The 25,037-nt window shown below is 34.6% G+C and overlaps 1 protein-coding gene across 4 annotated transcripts in view; it reads left to right on the top strand.

Annotated features, from left to right (window-relative positions):
• USO1 (USO1 vesicle transport factor) overlaps positions 1-16,585 on the top strand; it is a 65,119-nt gene extending 48,534 nt beyond the window's left edge. For 2 of the 4 annotated variants that reach the window (XM_016156024.2, XM_016156021.2), the window contains 11 exons: positions 4,458-4,568; positions 4,885-5,003; positions 5,156-5,337; positions 5,620-5,741; positions 8,217-8,355; positions 9,342-9,505; positions 10,079-10,159; positions 12,100-12,198; positions 13,758-13,865; positions 14,754-14,969; positions 15,508-16,511. In XM_016156024.2, coding sequence (XP_016011510.1) covers positions 4,458-4,568; positions 4,885-5,003; positions 5,156-5,337; positions 5,620-5,741; positions 8,217-8,355; positions 9,342-9,505; positions 10,079-10,159; positions 12,100-12,198; positions 13,758-13,865; positions 14,754-14,969; positions 15,508-15,603 — 1,437 coding nt within the window. In that variant the 3' untranslated portion in view covers positions 15,604-16,511. Of the gene's footprint in view, positions 1-4,457; positions 4,569-4,884; positions 5,004-5,155; positions 5,338-5,619; positions 5,742-8,216; positions 8,356-9,341; positions 9,506-10,078; positions 10,160-12,099; positions 12,199-13,757; positions 13,866-14,753; positions 14,970-15,507 lie in introns of all 4 variants that reach the window. The other 2 variants (XM_016156020.2, XM_016156023.2) reach the window with 2 other exon arrangements.
• The last annotated feature ends 8,452 nt before the right edge of the window (positions 16,586-25,037 follow it).

Genomic DNA, 25,037 nt, shown 5'->3' with positions numbered 1-25,037 from the left:
TTTCAAAGTTCCATCATGCCCCTTTCATATTAATTATCTATCCCCAGAGACCACCACTAGAAATGAATCCGATCATAATGCTTTAGAACTTCATTTTAAAACTTTAACACTAGAAATTTAAAATGTTAGCTTTTCATATTTTTTAATAAACAGTGGAAAAGACTAAACTTGAAATCCACAAATAGGAATAAGAAGGATTTTTATTTAGAAAATGTAATAGGGGAAACATAGCTTATGTTAAAAATAAGATGAATCAGCTTCAATTATTTTGTTTGGAGTTCTCTTCCATCCTGTAAAATCTGTGATATTTCTAGTAACTAAACCCTTAGGATGCTCTGAAATTATAATATCAACATTCATTTGCTTTTCCAAATCTCCTCACTCTGGGGGCCCAAGAAGAGATACGGACTTTTTCATGACTTAAACCTATAAACAAGTATACCAATATGTAAACCAACAAAATTAATAATTTTAGAAAGTTGGGCGTGACTTTTGTTTAGCTATTCCACATGTTTATCTTATAAAGAATCCATCAGGAGATCAGAGAACACTGACATAGAATGTTTTAATAGCCTTTTCATGCCCACTTTCTGATCTGTGTTTTGGAGAGATAGCACCTTGGATAGGATTTTGTTAGATTGATCTTTTTTTTAACATTTTATGGTACAAATGCTATAGGTGTTTTTCTCTCATTAATAGTTTATGTTTCTTTTCATTTTGGAAAATTTAGAACAACAAAAAGTGGAAGGAGAATGTTTTCTATTCTACTACGCAAAGATAACTACGTATAAAACTTCAGTCATTGTTTTCTATATTTTTTATTTATATACCAGTCATCATTCACTATTCAATTTTATATTCTGCCATTTTTCCTAATGTCATTTTTTCTGTATTTTTATGTTGTTAAACATTAAATCAACATTACTTTCTATAATTGTATAGTATTTCACCAAATAGATATAGCATAGGTTAACCATCTCCTTATTTTCGGACATTTAATTATCTTCCATTTTTCTCTATTATAAATTATGATTTGATGAACATCAGAATATTTCTACACAAAAAGGCATTATTGCATAGTCCTCAGTTTGTGTGTTTCCAATATGCATGGATTTCTGTTAATGCACCAAAGCAAGGATCATCTGTATTTCACTGATGTAAAATATATATATTTTTTATATTATTTATGTGTGTGTGTGTGTGTGTGTGTGTGTGTATCTCCATCCCAGCAATTATTTTTTCTTTTCACAGTTCAAACTTTATTCTGCCATCTATTTTAAATTTAGGGCATTAGTTCCGCTTTTAATATGCTGTGTAGTAAGTAGAAAGTCACAGAATTTTGAGAGCTAGAAAGGATAATAGTTTGTAACACTTGTAAAACACTGTGTACCATGCACTGTTCTAAGTTCTTTACATGTATTAAGCCACTTAATCTACTCCACAACTCTGTGAGATAATTATTAACTATAACTATATTAACCCTATTTAAGGATGTGGAAGAGAAGTTAAGTAAGGTTTTATGGCTGTTGAGGCTCAAATGTCTGTGTTTGAGATCACTTAACCCAACCGTCTCTGTTTACTAAATGAGGAAATTGGGGCCCACATAGCATATAGAACTTGTACAAGATAGAACAGTAGAAGAGTTGATTCTTCAAATTCCCAACCAAATATCCTTTTTCCTGACACCATACTGCTACTCTTAGAATTAAAATGTCAGTCCTTTTATACACACCCACACAAACATACGTATTTAGAAATGGGTAATGTATGGTTTAGAAATCAGAATGATATAAAAACATACACAATAAAAATGATTGGCCCCACCCCTGTTCTTGTTCCCCACCTCCTGTTATTTATTTCTTCTGTAGTCTTCAAGTGTTTTTTATGCATATCCGTTCTTCTGCACCTTTGGGGGGGGGGGAGTTTGTTTTGTTTTGTTTTGTTTTGCCCCCACTTTTACACTTCCACTAGCTAAGTTAAATAAGATTGCAGTGTATTACTTATCTCTTTCCCCACAGCATCAACAACATGTAGTCAGACTTGTATTTTTACCAACCTGATGAGAGGTGAAAAAATGTTATCTCATTGAGTTTTAATTTGCATTTCTTACTAAAAAGTTTACTTGCTTTCTATATGTTTATACACTATTTAAAGTTTTTCTGTGAATTTTTCTTATATTTCATGTCATCTGCCCATTTTTCTGTTGGATTATTAATCATTTCTTGTTTTATAGGAACTCTTTTTATATTAAGGACTTTAACCTTTGTCTGTAATAAGTTAAAAATACATTTTTCCTAATATGTCATTTGTCTTTGGACCTTGGTGTTTTGGTTTTTTTCTTTTTTAATTAGACTCTTTTATTGCTTCTGCATTTTAAGTCATACTTAGAAAGGCCTTTCCTACTTAAGTATTTTAAGGAATTTGCCTATATTTTTGTCTCATACATCCTGGTTTCATTTTTTTGCATTTAAATCTTTGTTCCATTTTTCTCAATGAACTATATGAGATCAGAATCCTCTGATCTTTTTTAGATAATTATCTAGTTGTCCCAACATTTTTTAAGTTCGTATATAATCCACTGATGGTTATATGTTGTTTATATTTGAGTTCGTATCACTCATTGCTTTTTCATTTTTTTTACAGATTCCTTGGTTATGTTTGCTTATTTATTTTTCCCTATGAACTTGAAAAACTGAGTTGTTTAGTTCCAGAAAAATTACCTATTGGTTTTTTTAAATCACATTAATTTTGTAAATTAATGTAGAATTAATATCTTTATGGTCTTGAGTTCTTCTGTAAGAAAATGGTATCTTTCTATTGATTTATGTCTTTTTCTGCTCTTTAGGAATGCTTTGAATTTTCTTTGTTTGGGTTTTATACAGTTTTAGTTAGGCTTAATCCTATATCCTTTATCTTCTTTCCTTACTATAGTAAATAGAATGTTTCATTCCATCTTCTATTATATCTTTTAAAGTTATGTTTGACTTTGCTGTTCTTATCCTTTAATTAGACCCCAAAGGGCATAATTCTAGTAGAAGATTCAAATTTGAATCAAGTTCCATATTTGTTTACTCGGACATCAGACAGTGATTTGATAAAATGTCCTTGTATGTACAATTTTTAGTATATTTGGTACTTGCAAATGGTATTCCAAGTAATAATAAAAATTTTATATATAACCAGGAGAAATTAATGAAGCATTTGTATTTATGACTTGAATAAGTAGTTCTAAATTCTACAGCACAGTAAGTTTAGAATAACTATATTTTTTAACTTTTTAATTTACTTGGGTAACGAAGATATTGTGGGCACAGTAATAATAACATAGAAGCAAGAAATAAGTAAAAATAATGCATCGTGTAAAATTAAATTCATCCTAATTCTTACTTGGCAAATCATTTGAAGAGGTCTAATTTGAATTTGTTTAATTAAATATTAGATATACTCAAAAGTAGATTATAGAAGGGCCAAGATATTGACATCAAGATGCATGAAATTAGAACATTCTGGGTGATAGAATATTTTAAAACACAGCGATAGATACATTAAATCCTTTCTGTCAAGATATTTGAGTAATTGTATTTTGATATTTTCTGAAATTACTCTTAAAATGTTGCATTACTGTGCTAATTTCCATTGGTTTTTTTTTTTCAAAAAAGTTTTCCTTAAAAATATAGGTTATATAATAGAATATGGACAGTGGCAATATTATCAGCTAACAGAATATCCCACAGAGGAGATATAAATGTGTTGTGTTAAAATTTAGAAAATTATAATTTTGATAGGCATGCTATTTTTCATATTGTTTAATATACTTGGCAGCAATATAGTTAGTGATCTCAGGCACTTAGCTAACTTAAATAAATCTTTTTCCCCTTCTTTATGTTTGTAGTTTCTCATTATCTGGCATGTTGTTAGTGAGTTTGTAACATGGTTTGTTTATTTTTCTGTTAGAGAATATATTCTCTAGTGGAATTCGACTAATTCAGTAGATTATTTTTTTGTATTTTTCTCATTGTTTTTTGAGGGAGATAGAATCTTTTTATCAGAAACTTGTTTTTAAAATTTTGATTGAAAGATCATAAATTTGCCTGGCAAGTTTATTATGTTGTAAAGTGATTTAGGATTGCTGCATTTGCATCATACATCTCCTCATTAGCAGACCTGGTGTTTCCACTAATAGTATTTTAGGTAACCTGGTATATGATTATGAGCATGAATCAATTCGAATTTTTGCTCTCTGTTCATTTCGTGAAGTGCAGCCCATAGAGGACACAAAAATACATTCTCTTGTTCATTATCATTGAATTGAGAGTTTATCTCAGTTGGGAGGATATCTCAATATTGATGTCATTGAGAGGTTAAATATCATTTTATGCAAATGGAAGGGATCTTAGGGCAACCTTAAGTTTGAAAAATAAAATAAAATGAGATTTCTGCCACCTTATCTATTACAGGGAAGCAAAATACAGACAAGAGTTGGATTACTAATGTTGCTTTGTACCTGGCTAAGCAACTGTCCCATAGCAGTAACACATTTTCTTCACAATTCAGCCAATGTTCCTTTTGTATCCTTTATATTGTAGTAAGATAACATGTAAGTATTTATTATCTTTTTTATTTCTTCCTCTCAATTAGAGATAGCTCTGTGCCTGAAATATTTGAGTTCTTTTTATCTGTGTATCAACTTTTTAAACTGTTAAGGTGATAATGGTGCTTGATTAAGTTTTCTGCATGTATATGTACATACTATTCTTTGGGTTATGCTTGCTTGGACTATAATTTCTTGTAGAAACTTTTACATGAAATACATGTCAGATTCAGATTATAAAATAAGGTCCTTTAGATATCATGAACCATTAGGCTCCTTAACAAAGATTTCAGCTTACAGGACAAATTGCAGAAAATCTTGGAGAAGAAGAGCAGTTAGTCCAAGGCTTATGTGCCCTTCTGTTGGGCATTTCAATTTATTTCAATGATAACTCACTTGAGAGCTACATGAAGTAAGTAAAGGGAAAATGCTAAAGTAAAAAAAATAACTTACTTATGTCATCAAGAGATAATGATAAATTTTTTTCTGCCTAAGTATGATGTAGACTAAGCTTTTATCTTTTATGACTTTTTCTTAAGTATCTCAATATGCTTATCTCTGTAGAGAGAAACTAAAACAACTAATAGAGAAGAGGATTGGCAAAGAAAATTTCATAGAGAAACTAGGATTTATTAGCAAACATGAATTGTATTCCAGAGCATCTCAGAAACCCCAGCCCAACTTCCCCAGTCCAGAATACATGATATTTGATCATGAGTTTACAAAACTGGTAAAAGAACTTGAAGGTAAGATAAGAATGTTTATATTGTTATTCAGTAGAAAGTATGATTACATCATATATGTATATTCTGGACATTGTGGATTATATGATAAGCCTATAAGTAGGGGTTTTTCCTAGCTTTTGGTCTTTAGCCCATTGAAGGGCTTTTGGCATTCAGTAAGATTGGAAAGTTCATTTCTTATCTCATGCAGTTAGGCCATATATTTTTACTGATTAAGTCTTAATAAAATAGTATTTTAGATATTTAAAATAAATTTTAAATAAGCTTTCTTTTATAAAATTCCAGGTGTGATAACTAAAGCTATTTATAAGTCCAGTGAAGAAGATAAAAAAGAAGAAGAGGTGAAGAAAACATTAGAACAGCATGACAATATTGTGACTCACTACAAAAATGTGATTCGAGAACAAGTATGTCCTAATAAATTGTATACAGTTTCTTATGTACTGATACTTTTCTACTTTAGGGAAGAATTTTTCTTAGCCTTTCAAATGCAGGAGGACACAGAAAGTAAAACTCATTATTTTCCTAATTCAAAAGCATCTGAGTATTCAACAGACTGGGAACTAAATGTGTTTTAAGCATTATGCAGTATGTTGTGAGTAAATACATGAATTAGGCATGTTTTCATATCTCACGAGGAGACATAACATGTTAAGTCTAGTGATAATCAAAGTTATATGGCAGCGCTGAGAGGTACCTAGTTTAACTAAGTAGTAGGAGGAGTTTGGAGAAAACAAGCTGAATCCTAAAAGGATGGCTAGGAGTAAGCTAGGCTAAAGGAGAATAAAGAAAGGCAGAACGTGTTGCTGGCGTGTATGTAGAACACCTGGTGGCTATATAAAGGAGAAATTTAAGAGGCAAGGCTAGAGGAAAGAAGCCCAAGAAGGAGGTGGTCGTGATGGGCTAGGGGAGGGGACTTGGGGACACTGATGATAAGAATAATGATAATGGCTTCCTGGTTTTGTTTATTGTATTCTAGGTCCTCACATTTTAAACACTGTGTCACATCTCTACAAAGTAGTTAACATCTTCAGTTTAGAATAAATTAGGAATCTGCAATTCAGATAATTTAAACTTGTCCAGGGTCACTCACTGACTAGTGGAACCGAATTCAAATACATATGTGTTACTGAGACACTAAAGCTCATACTATGTAATATAAAGGTGACAAACCTGAGGAATGTGGAAACCAAAGAAGATAAAACTGGCAGGACTTGGTAGTGATTGGATTTGGGTGCGAGGCAGCAGGAAGGATCAAATATGATCCTTAGATCTCTGTCTCGCAGAACTGAATAGATGATATAGAGGTGGAACAAGAGAGTTAGCTGATTTATTAAGGCAGATAATGATGAGTTAAGTTTAAACTACATTTGCAAAATCATCAATTGACATTTTCTTTGCAGGATACCAGTGAACCTCCATGCTTGCATTATTTTGAGCACTTAAACCTTCTATTACCTTTGTTCAAAATGTGATCTTGGTTTTTTCTCATTTAATTTCTCATCATGGTATATACCTTGATTGGAATCTTAGAAAGTACAGCAGTATTATCTGGAAAAAGAGATTGTTGATGCTAAAATTCCAAGGTCATAAAGACAATACCTTAGCAGTCCACGTGGGGAAGGCTGCACCCCCTTCCCAGCACAGCCCTCCACTCCCCTGCTAATTGTGCACAGCTTGAGGCAGATATAGCAAGTAAGAGTTGGGGTGAGGCACTCTAAATGAGAACTGCTTAAGTGTTCTTCCCTATAATTTACATAGTTGAGATTCAAAGTCTAAGACTCAAAATATAATGCTATATTTAGCATTCAGCGAGCTTTTCAGTTTATAAAAAGATCAGTAAATTAGACTCATCTTTGAATAATCTAAATTTGAATTATTAAACTATACATGGTCTTTAGGATTTTTCTTCTATAAATACTTGGAATATGATGTTATAGCCTACACTTAGGGCTGATAAATGCAGTTGATTTGGAAGAAGAAAAAAGTAATTTGACATAATTACTAAAATGACTCTTCTTTAGAAATATTAAATATTGTCACCATTTAAAGTATTATTTTACAGTTAGGTAACAAACATCGAGAACTGTAAAATATTTATGTAAACTTTGACATTTGAGAATCCATCCTAAGGAAATTCTCCACAATTCAGGAAAAGAGTTATATGGACTAAGATATTTATTGTAATGATATTTAACTTTTAGGAAAACGGAAAACGACCTAATATTGCTTTTGAATATGAATTATATTGCATCTATAGATTAGATTTTAAGTGAGCATTAAAAATTATGATTATGAAAGCTAGCGATATGGGGAAGTTATGATTGAATAGTAAATTTAAGGTTACAAAGTGATATATGGACTGATTATGACAAGTTTAAAAAACTTGGATTGGAAAATACTAGAAGAATAAAGCTATAGATCAAATTCCCACTCGGTCTGTTAGGGTGGTGAGAATTAGAAGTTCTTTTTTCAGTCTCCAGTGTTACATGATTGTCTTTTAATGTTAAAAGTAATATAGATGCATATGTATACATACATATACTAAATTTCTTAAATAGTTTCGTATAAATTTCTTAAACGGTTTGGTGGACCATAAAAATGGGGTTTTTCAAGTTGATCTCCACCCCCAATAATGCAGTGAGATTGCAGGATGTGCCATAGTGTTTATTAATGGGGTTTTACTTGAAATCTTACAGTTCTGCACGTTAATGGGCCTCGGTACATGTATTAATATATAACTGCTTAATTATTGAATGATTTCAGAAGCACTGAGTATTTTAATATCCTGACCCAAAATAATCTCTAATTTTTAATTTGTTCATCTTCTTAATGCTAATTAATATGAATTAAAAATATTTGAATTATGATTTGTTTCACAGGATCTGCAACTTGAGGAATTAAAGCAGCAGATTTCTACATTAAAATGTCAGAACGAACAGCTCCAGACAGCAGTCACACAGCAAGTATCTCAGATTCAGCAACACAAAGATCAGTATAATCTTCTTAAAGTACAGCTAGGTAAGTGCAGCTAACCATCACTCTATTGCATTGTTTCCAGGAGCTGGACAAAGTCAGATTAGTCTTGTGGACTAGTCTTTCTCTAACCTTAATCACCGTGACAAATGTATAAATCAGAGTTTGAAGTCCAGCCTCCTTATTATTACCTCTCTGATTATCTGATCCGTTGACTGTCGACCTTGGCTGCAATTTAGAGTCTCCTGAGTTGTTTTGTTTTGTTTGTTAGTTTGTTTGTTTGTTTGTTTTTTAATAGCACCAATTCTGAGACCCTGCCGAGTTTCTAATTTAATTGGTCGGGGCCAGGTCCAAGCATCAGTAGTTAGTACAAGCTCTTCCCCTGGTAATTCTAATATATAGCCAGTTGAGAATGACTGGTCTGACCTTTCCATTACCCCATCTACAAAATTGAACTGGTAATAGCATCTGTGTTATCTGAGAATTAAATGAAATAATATATATGAAATTCTAATTCTGTGCCTGGTACGTGGTAAGAGCTCGAATTCTTATAAATAATGTCATTCTATAGTGCTTATGATTGGAATGCTAGCTACTTAGAAATGTGATTTGTTTATATCAAGATTACTAAAATTTTCAGGAAAAAAATTTTTTACTTCTTTTCATGACAATAATTTGTGAGTTATCTTAGTCCATGTAGAAAGGTTTTCATTTGTGAAGACTTTATAAAGAGATTTTATTTTCTTTTGTAAGAATGGACAGAATCAGAATTGAAACCACTATAATTCTTAATCTTAGCTCATCTGATGCCATGCGATTTAGTCTTAGTAAGACTATGTTGTTTCTCCTCCCAGAAACCCTGAAAATATCAGTTCACTGGTTTTCTGTTTTGCAAAGATGAAGTATGCTTGCAAAAGTGCTATCAAAGTAATTGAATTAAGGGAATTTTATTTATATTTGAATCTTCTCATTCAAAAAATGAAAAACTTAAGTTTTATACTGGCTTTTCAAATTTTATTCCTGTCTAATAGGAAAAGACAATCAGCATCAAGTTTCTTCCAGTGATGGGGCTCAAATGAATGGCATTCAACCAGAAGAAATCGGTAGGTTGCAAGAAGAGATAGAACAATTAAAAAGTAATCAGGAACTTTTACAAAGTCAACTGGCTGAAAAGGACTCTCTGATTGAAAATTTGGTAAGTAAATGCAAAAAAAAATTTAAGTGAGAGATAGAGTAATTCTCATTATTCTGCTTGTTTGTTTTTCTGGATCCCTTAAGCCAAAGACATCATATTAAAATTTTAGAATATGAGCTATGTCAGACTGTCTAAAGCTTCAGTGCTTTCTAGCTAATTGAATTTAAGCAACATAGTTTATCTCTTTAAACTTCTTTTCTGATCTATAAAATGGTGGCAGTAGTATCTATTTCCTTGTCATAGAAATTAAATGAGATACTCTATAAAGTTCTTTTAATACATGGAAATCTTTCAGTAAATAACTGTGTTTATGCTCTTTGTCCATATGACATCAGATAACTGCTTAGATTTAATAAGTTATTTGGTATAATTATAAATTTATTGGCTATGAAGAAGTCATAGACGACATGTGCTATCTTGAAATTTTGTCTTGAAATTTTATCAAAATTAAAATGTGAAAATTTTTGGTAAACATCTATAAAACGTACCTTATATGTATGCAGTTCTGTTTTGGATTTTTCCTTTTGCTTTAGACCGAATTATTTTAATAGTTTATTTTTATGCTATTTGTAGAAATCGTCCCTAACAACCCCTGATACAAATGAAGCAACAGCTTCAGCTGGAGAGTCTGAACAAATTGCAGAATTAAAACAGGTAATTTTCCAGTTCGATTTCTGTTGTGTCTTGTTTTAATTATAATAGAGTAACTGCCCTGCAGTTCCATTAATCTAAAATGACTTTGTCAGAATTAAGCAAAATTTGATAGCGACTATACCATTTGAAAATTCAGGCTGTTTTAATTATATGGTAATGGAATTTAGCTTATCAGTGAACTAACAATTAAGGAAAGTGTAAATATGTCTATAAGTAGCAAATGTGAAGATATAAAATCTTAGTCCTAATTTTCAAATACTTATTGACCATGGTAATAGCTTGGGTTCTTATTTTAGCAGCACATATACTAAGATAATCTCTTGGTTAAATGCAGTGGGTGTTTAAACCCCTCTGTCAAGAAAAATGTTGGTTTTAGAATAGGAAAGAAAAAAATAGAGGCAAAGTTGTATATATCTCAATCAGATGACTAGCTAAAAAGTGAAATAAACTTTTTCCTACTTGGTTAATTTATAATACTTATAAATTTCTATTAAACTAGATAGTACAGAATTATCTTTATCCAGTGAGAAAATTAAACATTTTTTTCAATTACATTTGACCTACAATATTAGTTTCAGGTGTATATTTATATACCTTAGTGACATAAGATTTATATAGCTTACAAAGTGATCACCCAATAAGTCTAGTACCCACCTGACACCACACATACAGGCCCCAGGTGTGCGCCACGAGAACGCATGGGAGGAGATGCCCCGCCTTCAGAGACTGAGTTCTTAAGGGGAGACGGCAACATCTGTAGGTCAGAGGTGGAAGTGATGAAGGAAGGAATTAAAGAGGGGGCGGGGGAAGAAAGCCAAAATGGTCTGTAATCTCAATGTTTGCATAACTCATTTTCAGTGATTGTAAAAAACAAAACAAAGAAAAACCACATATATACATGATAGAAAGTTTTAAGAGCATAAAAGAACTTTTTAGCATCTCTTTTCAGTGTCTCCAGACATTGCCAAATATTGAGGGGGCTATCACTCCTGGTTGGGAACCACTATTACAGTTGCTTTTCTTTTCCTGTGCATTTTTGGGGGAGAGGGCAAAAAGGTTGGAAATTTCAACATTGATAACATATGAACTTTCAATTAATTTCCCTGTTTTCAGTACAGTACTCCTTTAATCTGTTTGGTGGACACTAGTCTAAAAATAACCTATTTTGCCCTTTCCAAATAATAAATCTGTAGTCATTGGCCAGGATAAGAGGAACAGTTGCCTGATGCATAATATTGGGGCAGGAATCTGGTGGTGCTCCTAAGCAAACTTTCAACCAGCCCTGCTGTCTTCGACCCCATTTTTACCCACACTTCCAGAGATATCTGATAGTACCAGTTCCCAGGCCTTTTGGTAGTTGGTGATACATTGCAAGTTAGTAGCAGCTTGGCTTTCTCAAAGGTCAGCTTAGGTTTCAGCTTTCTCAGTGTACCAAGTCAGTTAGCACTGTCATTTGCTTTCTGGAATTCACCAGTTTTATTGCTCTTTTCTCTTACTCCTTTGTCTTTGTGGGTTTCTCCCTTTCTTCCTTACATCACCCTTCCCTCTTTCCTTTCTTCCTTCCTTCCTTCCTTCCTTCCTTCCTTCCTTCCTTCCTTCCTTCCTTCCTTCCTTCCTTCTTTCCTTTTTTCCTTCTCTCCTTCCTTCTTCCCTCTCTCCCTCCCTCTCTTCCTCTTTCCCTTCTTCCTCTCCTCTATGCTGTTTTCATGGAATCTCAGGAGGAAGCAGAGGTGAACATGTTTAATAAATGTTTAATTATCCATCTTTAACCTGAAGTTTAAGAATAGTTCTTTAAGGTTAGATTTTAAAATTTGGAAGTTGTGATTTTAGAGATGAGAGCCAAGAAAGGAAATACTTGTTTTATTTATTCTATAAATAGAGATTTCCTTGATGAAATTAATAATATCTAATGTTAGAGCTCAACTATCTTTTTCTCTTAGGAACTGACAACATTAAAGTCTCAGTTAATCTCACAATCTGGGGAGATGACCAAACTACAGACAGAAAAACAGGAGCTGTTACAGAAAACAGAAGCATTTGTAAGTAAATTTTTTTTTCTTCTGAAAAGTAGTAAATACAAGGTTGAGACATTTTTTTCTCAGCCACTGTAGAAAAGAAGCACAATTGTCAGATAGTACCGTCCTTTTCAGTTACTCACTAGCCACAGTTCTAGTCACGTAGATTTCTTGGCCATGGTGGCAGTCGTAGTATAGACTCACTAGGTCCGTTTAATCAATTACTTACTGATTCAGTTTGCTGGTATTTTGTATTTCATCCCATCTCTACCCTTCAGTCGAAGTTGGCAGGTTTGCTGCTGATATAAAATTGTCAAAAACCTTGTTGGCAACCCATAAAATTCACAGGGGTCCAAGCCATCAGACAAGGAGATTCTCCTGGTTCCTCCCTGGATAACCACATCTCTATTCTGGCTTCTGCTGAGATGGTTAATTGGGTCCATGAGTCACACAAGCAACCTTTTTACAAATGGTTGTCCAGCCATACCCTTGGTGTTTCACCAGAACATGCCTTATCAATTATTTCAATAAGGATAGCCTCAGAATTTTCTAAATCTTCAAGTTCTAATTCCCTATTGCTTAACAATTCCTTCTTCAATTTATCTCCTCATTTTACTATAAGCAGCAAGGAGAAACCAGGCCATGCTTTTGATCCTTTGCTCAGAAATATCCTCAGCTAAATATCCAAGTTCATCACTTAGAAGTTCTACTTTCCACAAAACACTAGAACATAATTCAGTCCAGATCTTTGCTACTTTATAACAAGAATCACCTTTCCTCCACTTTCTTTTAATGTTTTCCTCATTTCTATCACCAAAAACACCTTTAATGTCCATATTTCTTTCTATCAACATTCTGTTCATGACTCTATGTTTTCTCTACCTAGAAGCTTTCTATACAGCCTTCCTCTTTCTGAGCGCTGACCAGAATTGCCTTTATTGTTCGCATTTCTGCCAATAGTTTCTTCAAGGCAACTTAAGCTTTGTCTAACATGTACCTCAAAACTCTTCTAGCCTCAACCAATTCTGAAGACCTTTCCACATTTTTAGGTATTTGTTACATCGGAACTTTACTTCCCAGTATTTTGTAGAAAAAAGATGGAGCACGACTGAAAAACTGATTTAAAAATACTTCTCATAGCACTTAAGGAAGTACTTGCATTTTACTAATTAATGGCATTCAGCTCAATGTCACCACCTATCCCTCTGAGATATAACACCGACTTAACTTACAGGGATTTTATGAGGAAAAAGCTTTGTGAAATATTCCGTGCTTATTAAGTGCTATGTTAGAGCCGTCTCGTCGATTGTTTTCCTGGTCTGACATTGAGGCAGCCTAGCCCAGCCCTTCTTGGCCTCTGACAAGATTCAGTGCTGCACCACTCCTGACTCAGCCTCCTGCTTTCCTATAGGGACAGTTCATCTCCCTCAGGGGAGCACATTATTGCATGTAAATATGTAATGAATTATATTTTATGCTATTGGAAGTAACATTTCAATATAGCAAGAAAATTAAATCACCTTTGGGATTTCATGTTGATCAGAACTTCAAAGAAACTTTTTTCCCCCAATTTCTACTTTCAGGCAAAATCAGTTCCTATGCCAATAGAGAGTGAAACTGTAATAGCTGCAAAAACTGCTGATGTAGAAGGGAGACTATCAGCATTATTACAAGAGACTGAAGAATTAAAGGTTAGTTTTGGTGAAACGTTTATTTACTGCATATGACATGAAATGAGTTTCTCAAATTCTTAGATTTGTGAAGAAAGCTAATGAAATTGGGGTATAGTGTTATCTCACACCATGTCCACTTCTATTTTTAATGACTCAAGATGGCACAGATGAAAATTTTTAAGTGCTCTTTCAAATAATGGTATTAAATATGTAAAATAATGTATAGAAATATACTTAGACAGTGAAAATCATTGAAAATAGTTTTCTCGTCAATCTCTAATCACAATAAGAAACAAAGAATACAGATTTAGCTAGCACACAAGCCACATGTAGGCGTCCATAAGGCACATTAAACCCTTCTAGTCTATTATGTGACAGAGAAATCAGAATAAATAACATGAAAGAAAGAATGAGGTAGCAGTAATAAAAGTAAAAGTCATGAAGGAAAAAATGGAAAAAGAAAGATAATACGTGATCGTGCCTTTTGGATTGTGGTCACAGTATTTTTAAGTGATAGATTGTATTTGAAGTTATTTTTCTTGCCCATTTAATTGTATGTATAAAATTTTTTAAAACTTGAATTCTAATTCTGATGCTAATCAGGCTTCTGCTATAAAATGTTTTGTGTCTTTATTTTTTCCCCTATCCGAAATGGTATTATTTCTTGAGATCTTTTGAGGAATAACTAATTAAAACTATTGTTTGGATGTTAAACTCTGTTTTTCATAATAACCATCTTTGATGTGTAGCCAACATAAATTCTCATGTTACCGGATGAGTGTGTTTTAAAACTGCCTATCCACTCAGTTCCTACTCCCAAACTCCTCAAATTGGACAAGTCATAGAAAAAACCTAGGAGAGTGAATACTAATTTTTGATTAGTAATTTTCACCTGTCTTTTCCTAGAATGAAATTAAAGCTCTGTCTGAGGAAAGAGATGCTATTAAAGAGCAGCTGGACTCGTCTAACAGTACCATTGCCATTTTACAAAATGAGAGAAACAAGCTCGAGGTGGATATTACAGATTCTAAAAAAGAACAAGATGATCTCTTGGTGCTGTTGGCTGATCAGGATCAGAAAATATTTTCATTGAAGAATAAACTCAAGGAATTTGGTCATCCAGTAAGATTGAAATGTTTTCCAAAAATGATATTGTGTTTCTTTATGATACATATTTGAAAATTCTACTGTAGCATGGAATTGTTGTGCCCGTACATCTATACTACAGTTATAGATATTGTATAATGAACGTGGTAGCATCCACACTGCTTTCACGGTGTTTGCCGAACCGACTTGAGGCACAGATTAAGTGGTTTCCAGCATTCGTTAACTGTTCTCTTTTGAGCTTTGAGCCTAGAAAATGAATTGATTTGATTGCTCCTATGGTAACAAGACTGTCACCATTTTAATACACCATTCTGTTTTGCCATGTTTGATTCAGGTACGTGTATAGAGAGGTATAGCCATTTGTTGGCAAGCTAACCTATATATTTCATCTCATATAAAGATGACCGGGAGCCTTAAGCATTAAGTCAGGGAAATCAGATGACTTGTAATCTATAATTACTAGAATAAACAGTTTATCAGTGGTATATATCACTATGTATTGAATATGAAGTAAACAAATCTTCATAATTTTAAATGTGTATTTTCCCTTTAGATTGAAGAAGAGGATGAACTTGAATCTGGAGACCAAGATGATGAGGATGACGAAGATGAAGACGACAGCAAGGACCAGGGTCATATCCAGCTTTAAAATCTCTGGGAATGCTAGAGATCATATTATAACTTTGAACATGGAGTCTGAAGACAGTGCTTTGGTTTGCCTCCACAGAAAATAAAATTTAGAAACCAAGTGGAAAACGTTCACTAATAAGACTATTGACATATTTTTTAAACAATGCCACCCATGTTGAAAACCCTTAAAACTTTATGTAGAAGATATATCTTTTATTGAAATTCATCTGAACTGTCCCAAAATATAATTTGTGAAGAACTTGAAACACTAAAAATATACCATGTTAAGACATGTGGTGGCAGTGCTATTTGCCTTAGTTAATTGGTTGTTTACGTAAGTTCTGTTTGTTATTTTCACTTTTCAGAATTTGTGACTTTAAGTACTACACATTTAATGTGTTTTGGAATCATTGTTTCTAAATTCATTATTGGAGCTCTTAGCTAATGATTTCCTTTTAAAGAAATGAAGTCGCTTAAAGGCAAGATCCTATGGGCTGATGATGGGTATAATATATATCATCAGCCCTCAATCCAATGGGACCTCTAAGATAAGCAGGATAAGACAGTGTAGAATGAGTGCCTTTACATGTGATATGGCTGTGTTCTGTACCTAAGAAACAGGATACTGATATAGTGATAAGGAGAGCCTTTCTGAGAAACTTTTGCAACAGTGTATTAGCAGGTGGTTGATTTTGGTTTTATTTTAGGCTAAACATTACAAGTTAACAGCTCATGCAACTCAGATTTAGTATTGTTTGATTATCATAAAACATTATGTTCCTAGTTTTAAAAAAACTATGATTTATATAATTTATTGGCATTTTTGCTGAATAGGTTTAAGTCAGATAATAGATTTTTTAAAAGCAAATGAGCAATGTGTCGAAATTTAATGTTTTCATAATAAAAATAGATATTATGTTCACTTAATTCCTGGTGGTCATGGTTTCCTTTTTTAGATTTTGAGAGAAGTATTTTATTCTCAATAAAAGATGAGGTAAGTGGAAGTGGTGAGGGGATTCTTTCTCTGAATGTTAAAAGCAGCCTTATTCAGAACTAATGACTGGGATTCTTAATTGGAGGAGGCTAGTTGGGACAGAAGCAGAAGTCGAGAAGAGTTTAGATGTTTCTAAATTGAGCATTGAAGTTCTTAGCAGTGATTCTATTTAAGCAAGCAGGTTTACTTAAAAGCAAGACAGGATTTGGAGGATAATGTATAACATCTGCCTCCTGGCTTCAGGAATAGTTTGAGCAGTCCACCTGAGGGTACATACAGACTTTTGGAAGAGAAGTGTCTTTACATGTCTTGATAAGGGAGATGGCTATGTGTTACAGAGCACTTGTGAACATAACACCTTCCCACAGCTAACTGCCACCATCCTGAGATGGCCTTGCCATCAGAGATGGCCTTGACTATTAGTGGACCAGCTAAGACTATTTGAAAATTGACACCATGTAATGAACAACTGGTTAATGACTTCTTTCCAGGCTAATGTTTCAAGGATAAAAATGGGGTCAGGAGTAAAAATTAGACTTCCATAAATAATAGAATACCAAAGATCCTTAGAAATAAACATCTGCTAAATCAGAGAAAATGTACTCAGGCTGGCCTGGAGTAGAGAAGACATGAGGAGGCCTCATAGCTGCACAGCCCAGCTATTTAACAGAAAAATATTGAGTTTATGAAGTCATAATATTTAAGGTAATGAGTTACAAATGATAGGAAACTCAATTCAGAAAAGTAAGATTTGAGGAATTGTAGACAACAGACATAGGAAACTCCTTTGAGATATTTTCCTATAATGAGGAATAAAGACATGAGCCATAGCTGAAGTAGGATATAGAGTGAAGTAGGATATAGAGTTAAGTGAGACCTTATTAAAAGAAATTACTAAAAACTGTATGCTGATGGATAATCACCTAGCAAAAAGGAGAGTTTACAGTTGATAAACCGACATCCTTGAATAGATGATTGGAGATAGGAACTAAAACAAGTGGAGGGGGTAACCTTAGAGTAGAGTGTGAATAATATATTCATATTGTCACAAGGGAAGATGGAGGGTATGGGTAAAAAGGGAAATCATTTGTTATGTGGTGGTAGGAATGTGTAGAAGTTCTCTGATTCTCTCAGTCAAATAGGAAGCAGTAAATCAATTGAAAGTAACTGGGGAAAGAGTTTGAGGAAAATGGAGGTATTTGCAAAAATGTCTTAAGTAGAGCTTGGGAAACTAAATTGGCCAGAAAGATGTAGGCCAACCGTCTACTTCAAACACAAGGTTATCTAGAGAAATGAGACTTTATCTTCTATTTTCCTTTCCTGAGAGCCCAGAAACCTTATTTTGAAGCCCCAGCAAATTTTTTTCCTATAAGAAAAGAGTAATGTCAGGCCTGAGTCTCCAAATAGATTTAGGCTTATCTGGGAAAGGTGACCTTGGATCCGCCCTCTCCCAACAGTTTCCTTGGCAACTACCATGTTAAGCTACACAGGAATGCTTTGTGCTGGAAGCTGACTATCTGCCTCATTTGCTGTGAAATCCTCCACCTGTGGAACTGCACCTTCATAGGGAGAGCTGTAAGTTGGCATCCAGATAAACACTGGTGAGAAACCCACGTGAATCTATGCACATCCATCTTCCTTAGCCATATATGTCCCAAGTGGGTCATGGGGGCCAAGAAGCCATATGCTCAGGTAAGCTTGCTGATGACATGTTAATACTATACACTCAGTATTTCTGTCTCACATCCATCTATAAAGACTATTAGAATAAAGTCTATGTATCTTATAAGTTTAATAATCGAAACCTGTGACTACTTCTGATGCGGGGCAGAATTAGAGTTCAGATCCTTAGCTCAGTTTGTATCTTCCTGGCTTATGGCCAGAATTCACCCACAGACTCCTTAACTAGCAAACCAATTGCCATCAAAGGAAATAAGACCACAGTGATTGCCTTGACTAATTGGAATTCACCCCTGGGGTGTAGTGCAGCACCTCTTAGAGCACACAGCTCTGTGTGTGTGGGGGGGGGGAGGCAATATTTGAACAAAACGTTAAAAAGGAAAGATAGAGACCAGGGGTTGACAAAGGTTATTGGGCAGGCAATCAGTTGTACCTGCTGTGTGTATATAAGGCACATGTACAGGATAAAATAGAACCTTCTTTCAGATCTCTTAACTGTTGAGACGGGATTGCTGTCAAAAAGTCCCACTTAAAAGTTGACTATTTCATGTTAGACATGAATTACATCACATACTAGATATGTAACCCAAGCACCAAACTCAACCTTCCCATTTTCTAATATAATTTTTATATTTATATGAAATTGACATGGTTTTTAAAATATTTTGAAAGCTAAGTCCATCAAATAATGTTCAACTTATTTTCATGATGACCTACCATGTATAAAGTAAAATTACCAAGGTCTGAAAACTAGTGAAAAATTTATTCCTTAACAACTCACTTGTTACTTATTAGTTCTTAGCGAACAGTGATTGACCTGCAGACTGAGCTCATTAGAAACATTCTGCTGCTCCACAGCTGCTGAGCACTGACAATTGTTTTTTTTTTTTTTCATTTGTCCTACAGGTACATTTAATATAGATGAGCAAATAGATTCGATAAGTGATATAGGAGAATAGGCAGACCTAGGTCCAAACCCTAGATCCTGCACTTTTAAATTTCTGCATGTTTTAGTCAGCTCAGGCGACCATACAAAATACCATAGACAGAGTAGCTTAAATAACAATTTTGTTTCTCAGTTCTGGAAGCTGGGAAGTCCAAGGTCAAGGTGCTAGAAAGGCGGATTTCCCTCTTAGGCCTCTTCTCTTGGCTTGTAGGCAGCTGCCATCTCACTATGTTTTCATAATGACCCCTTCTGGAGGGAGAGAAGCTCACTGAAGTCTCTTATAAAAGCACTAATTCCACCACGGGACCCCACCCTCATGACTGCATCTCACCCTTATCACCTCCCAAAAGCCCCATCTCCAAATAACATCACATCAGGGGTTAGGGTATCAACATGAATTTGGGTGAACGCAAACATTCAGTCCACACCACTGAGCAAATTACAGAAACTATAAATTTTAGTTTCTTCCTAGAGCTAATTATACCTGCCTAATAGGATTTTTGTGAAGATTTTATAAAATTTTAATATATAGGCCTGTTTAAGTTATGCTATGGCAACAAGTGACCCAAATTTCGGTGGCTCACAATATCCAAAGGTACTTGTTCATGTTCATATCCTCAGCACGTCAGCTATGCTCTGCTCCAAATCTTCCTTCCAAGACCAGCAATGAAGCAACAGCTTCTGTCTGGGACAGGCAGGTCTCATGGCAAAGGGGAAAGAGATGACAACCTCACAGTGGCTCTCCGACATTCTGCTTAGAAATGGCATTCCTTCCATTCACATGTCAATGGCCAAAACAAATCCTGGCCAAACTAATGTAAAATATAACCCTCCCATAAGAACAGGCCGGGGGTGGGGGTGGAGCAGTGAATATTTTAGCAATCATGCTGTCTATCACAGTATATAAAAATAAAACCAGTAAATGTTAGTGTCCTTCCCTTCCCTGTTTTACTGACTGCTATTTTCCAGCTGTGTGGCCTTGGGCAAGTTATTTAACCTCTCTCTCTGTGTCTCAATTTCCTCTGTGAAATGAGAATAATAATAATAGTATATATGCCATGGATCTGTGAATTGGTTTTTGTTTATAAAGCATTTAGAACGGTGCATGGCATAGAGTTAAGCCCTATATAACTGTTAACTGTTGTTACTACTACTGCTGCTGTCACTGAAAAAACCCCGACTTGAAGTCAAAAGACCTGATTTTAAATTTCAGTTTATCATTCTGTTAGTGACCTTGGGCAAGTCACTTAATTTCTAAGTACTGATTATTTCTTTACCCATAAAATTGGAGTAGCACTCACTTCTCAAGAGGCCATGTAGGACAGTGGTTCACGGCATGGACTCCAGAGCTGGACTGCTTGAGATCGGCTTCCAGCCACATCACTTTCAAGCTGTGTGACTTCGAGCAAATTACTCAACCCCTACATGCCTCAATTTCATTACCTGTAAAATAGGGATGATAACTGCACCGTATATTCACAGGAAGGTTATAGGAATTAAATGAACAAATAGTTAATAATGCGTAAAGGTGTTAGAAGAGTGCCTGGCACTTGGGAAATGCTCACTAACTAGACAGCACATATAGGAAGTGCTTGGTAAGTTTTAACTTGTATTCTTTCCTCACAGGATTTTGAGGATTGTCTATGCATAGGCATGAGAGAGCTTTATTTAAAGTACTAGTCAAGTATGAAGACTTAGGAATCTGCAGTGTAGACTTATATGGCTATATTATTAGTCTTAGTCAGCTTAGTATGTGCAGGCAGTAGTAAACATTTTCTTTTGAAAGTCTATTCGGTTCAGAGCGACCCATTAACTGCCGCCTGTAGGTGGGGATGGGCCCTGGCTGCTGTGTTTGTAGCTTGTGAATTACAGAAGCAAGAGCTGACACTTGGTCCTGCTTCCGGTATGACCGCGCACTTTACATATCACTTTCAGGACAAAGCTTTCCACCCCAATATAAGCCAAAAAGATTGGAGTCATCCTGACTGGTTTAGATTTCCAAAATAATAAAGCCCTGAATATTTCCTGTAAACCTGGACTCTCTAATCAAAATACTTTTATCCCTGATTTTTGCTATGCTGATATCTAAAGACTCATCATGACCCTTGTGAAACTAATAATCGTGGGAAAGTTATTGTTTTCCCACCATGAGAAGACTAATGTAATGGTCACAATCTTGGTAATCAGAATTTCTTTTCCTTTAAATACTTGTGCGGTGTTTTTGTTATAATTTGGGAAGCCCATTCCCTTGCACTCTTTGTAAGTAAACTTTGCCTTTCCTTTTTTAAATATTTCTGTCTTGGCTATAGTCGACTAGACTGGGGGTTGCACCCCTGACCCATCATGGGCCAAATTCTCCCTTCAGGAATTTGTGTTTGTATTCTTTTCTAGCTTCTTAAACCAAGAAGATGTGACCTGGAGGGCTATGAAGTAACCGTCTTCACCAGCTATGGGACAGAGAGCTGGAGAAATTTATTCTGCAGAGTAGAATAAAGCACAGACAAGGTGGGGTTAAAATGAGATCGAGTTGGAGGGACAAGCCTACCACCCAATACGCCAACATCCTCCGTCCTATCACATTGTTGTAGTTATAACACTAATCACTGTCTACAGATGTTTGTGTCTGTAAGTGTGAAGATAGCGCTAAGAGGGCAGGACAGTTGCCTTGCTTGTCATTGACTCCCAGTGCTTGACATATAGTGGGGATTCCCTAAATACTGATGGATAAATGCATTCTATTTACTTGTTCATAATCAAGTTAAAAATCTGAGGATTTGTGTCCCATTGTTGCAAAGATCTTGTTATCTGCTTTGAGTTATTACAGATTTGACACAATTATAGTGACAAAATAATAATCTTATGTGATTACTTTTGAAGCCTGAAACTAAAAATGATGAGAGCCTGCATTCCATGGAATGGGTTGCATCATAGCACCGCTTCGAGAAGGCCAAGGCTCCTGAGGGTTCTGGAGTGACTTCTCCCAGCCATCCTTGGGTTATAATGATGAGCCCTTAAGAAAAGGACAGGGGGCAACTATGGCTTGTTCTTGTCTTCACTGCAAAATCCGGGCGCCTATAATTGCTTTGTTTCATGTGTGACTTATATTGAACATAACTTATGCAAAGGAAGTTTCCTTCAAATTGCCTTGTCTTCCAAAATATTCACAGGAATGCCCTTTATAAGTAGCTAATTAACATGGCATTTTGTGCCATTTATAGTAATGAAACAATAAAATTTTTCTTATATTATCTCCGAATGCTTACTCATGATAAATCTGTTTTGATCATGAGTATTTTTCTCTGGTTAGATATTTAATCTTTTTGTTAATTTGGAAATAACTAATTCCCCATCTTAGTTAAGGAGTAATATGGATCTGTGTGGTTCATGTTTGTTTCTGTTTACTAACCTCACCTTTCCCGCATCAAAAATTTTCCTATTAGCTAAAATGCCATTTAATAAATTCAAGCACTCCTTGACTTTTTTAAAATAAAAGTATGTATTATGTCCATTTCTTCACAGTTTCCTTTTTGAGTTTTTAAGTTTTCATGTGTGTATGTATGTGTGTGTTAAATACAGATATTTGGGAAGGAATTATTGTTTTTTTAGAGAAGTTGTTTTCAAATGATGTGGCAGGATTTTTGACAAAATTTTATAAGCCCTTTCGACCTATATTTAACTTACAGAGGATCTATTTATAATGATGAACTCTTAGGGTGCAGAGCATGGGGAAACCACAACTTGTTCCTTGTCTTCACTGCAAAACCAAGGATCTGTGGTCTAACTGCTTCATAATATTTACGTTTATTTGGGCAAAGATATAATTAAGTCCTCTGCTGTGAACTCTCTGCTGATTGTGCTTTTCATATTTTTTCTTTATTCTTTCATTTGCTTTGAATTAGCGTGATAGTGCCTATTACCCTAAATAATTTCATATTTTTTTCTTGTTTTCTTTTTTAAAAGGAGGTTTCTTTTGTTCAGATTGATTTGAAATCCTTTGGATGAAAATGGACCCATTGCTAGTCACTGTCTTTAAAAGTTTTAATACTATCTATTACATGATAATGGAGTCCTCATTCAACTAACCTGATTCTTTGTATCATTCTTTACATGTTAAAAAATTCCGAAAGTTTTGGATTTTGGTCTCCATTTTTTTTTATCCTTCCTATTTTGTGTAACTGAAATTGCCCAAACAAATTAAATTAAAATATAATCAAATTGTGAGGGAAGAGTAAGTCTGCACAAATAAAAGTTGTACTCTTTGTCAACAGTATATTAGAATAGAAAGTGACCTTGGAAGATCGTTATATTATAGACATCTACACACTGAACCCTATCCCTGTTATTAAAGAATTAGAGATGGGGAAGTCTTGTCTATTTAGCATTTATTACTGCATTAGCCTCACCAATTATCTATTGACTATGTCTAAATGATGATAGTTTTTTTAAAGGCTTGAAATATGAATGTTTCTCGTTGGGCACAAGCACAGAAACTGAGCCTACTGTTAATCGCCTGCTTATCCAATTGTCTGTAAATAGAGATAAAATAACCATTAAGACCTTTTCCAAGCCCTAGGATATTAGATGGAATTTTTTGCAATGAGTGCAGCAGTAGCTTTTGGTTTTGAAGTCCCTGTCGCCATAAGTTCAATTTCAAGCAGTTGACAGCTTTCTGTAGTAGTGGATTAGATGATTTCTGTGTGTTTCTTATGACCACATGATATTTTTGTTCAGTTTTTATTTTTTAGTAGATCTCGATTTATTTGAGGTCTTCTTAATGACTTGCCTCAGCCAGAACTGGCTAGTAGGTTTCATTTTGTATGACAACTTGGTATAGTGGGTTGAGATCATGAGATCACATTTTGCTCAGTGGGAAAAAGTATCCTGCTCAATTAGTGGTGTCTGCCATGGAAAAAGAATGGATATTAGTGATAGACATCTACCTCATGTAAGCACAGTAATAGCCTTTAAACAACTTGAAAAGCCACTGAGTTACCTCTAATGTGTCAAAAATGAAAAGTTTTCCTCTCCGTCTCAGGCTTAGTTAATGTGGTCTGAGAATTTAACTGAAAAAAGACAGATTAAAAAGAAGAAAGGAATACAAATTTGTTAATTTTTCATATTCACAGGAGTTCACAGAAAAATGAAACGTAAAGAAGTAACTAGATTTGAGGGCTTTTATACCATCTTAACAAAGGAAAGGGGATTTGCGGTTCAAAGGACAATAAATTTGGGGTTAGTGACTAGGATATTTATGGGAGAACTAATGGAAGATAAGGGTTATTTTAGTAAAGCCCGTTTATGCGAACTCATCTCAGTGTCAATGCTCAGTCTCTGATGATAAGAGTGCTCTTTTCTTCCTGGCACAGTATGGGGATGTCTTCACAAAGGGAAATTTATGCCCTGCTTTTAGGCAGATAAGAGGAAGGCAGACAACTCTGCCCGTAGCCGTTGATTCTCAATTGCCTTCAGCTCAAAATAATCTCATGCCAAAGTGGCATATTTTGGGGTGGCACATCCTGCCCCACTTCAAATGCTAACTCATTTTTTCAGAGTGAGAGATTGCAGTGTAAGAAAAAAGTGAAAAAATTCCCTAGCTCCTTAACTTTGATTTTGAAAATCTTTTTCCTTCTCAGATAGCCCTTGGGTGCAGCAAGTCTATAAAGCAAGTGAGTTAACTTACATTTCTGTTTCCTTTCTTACTGCAAGAACTTTTGTGATATCTAAGACTCTGAAACACACAGAATTATTTCAAACCAGAGAAGTGCCGTATTCAATCTCTGAGGTTGCTCTGTATTTGTCCAGCTGCAGTTTTACTGCCTTTTCTCCTGTCTCT

Source organism: Rousettus aegyptiacus, unplaced genomic scaffold, assembly GCF_014176215.1.
Source record: "Rousettus aegyptiacus isolate mRouAeg1 unplaced genomic scaffold, mRouAeg1.p scaffold_m13_p_10, whole genome shotgun sequence".
Classification (NCBI taxonomy): domain Eukaryota; kingdom Metazoa; phylum Chordata; class Mammalia; order Chiroptera; family Pteropodidae; genus Rousettus; species Rousettus aegyptiacus.
This window is presented reverse-complemented; position numbering and strand designations above follow the sequence as displayed.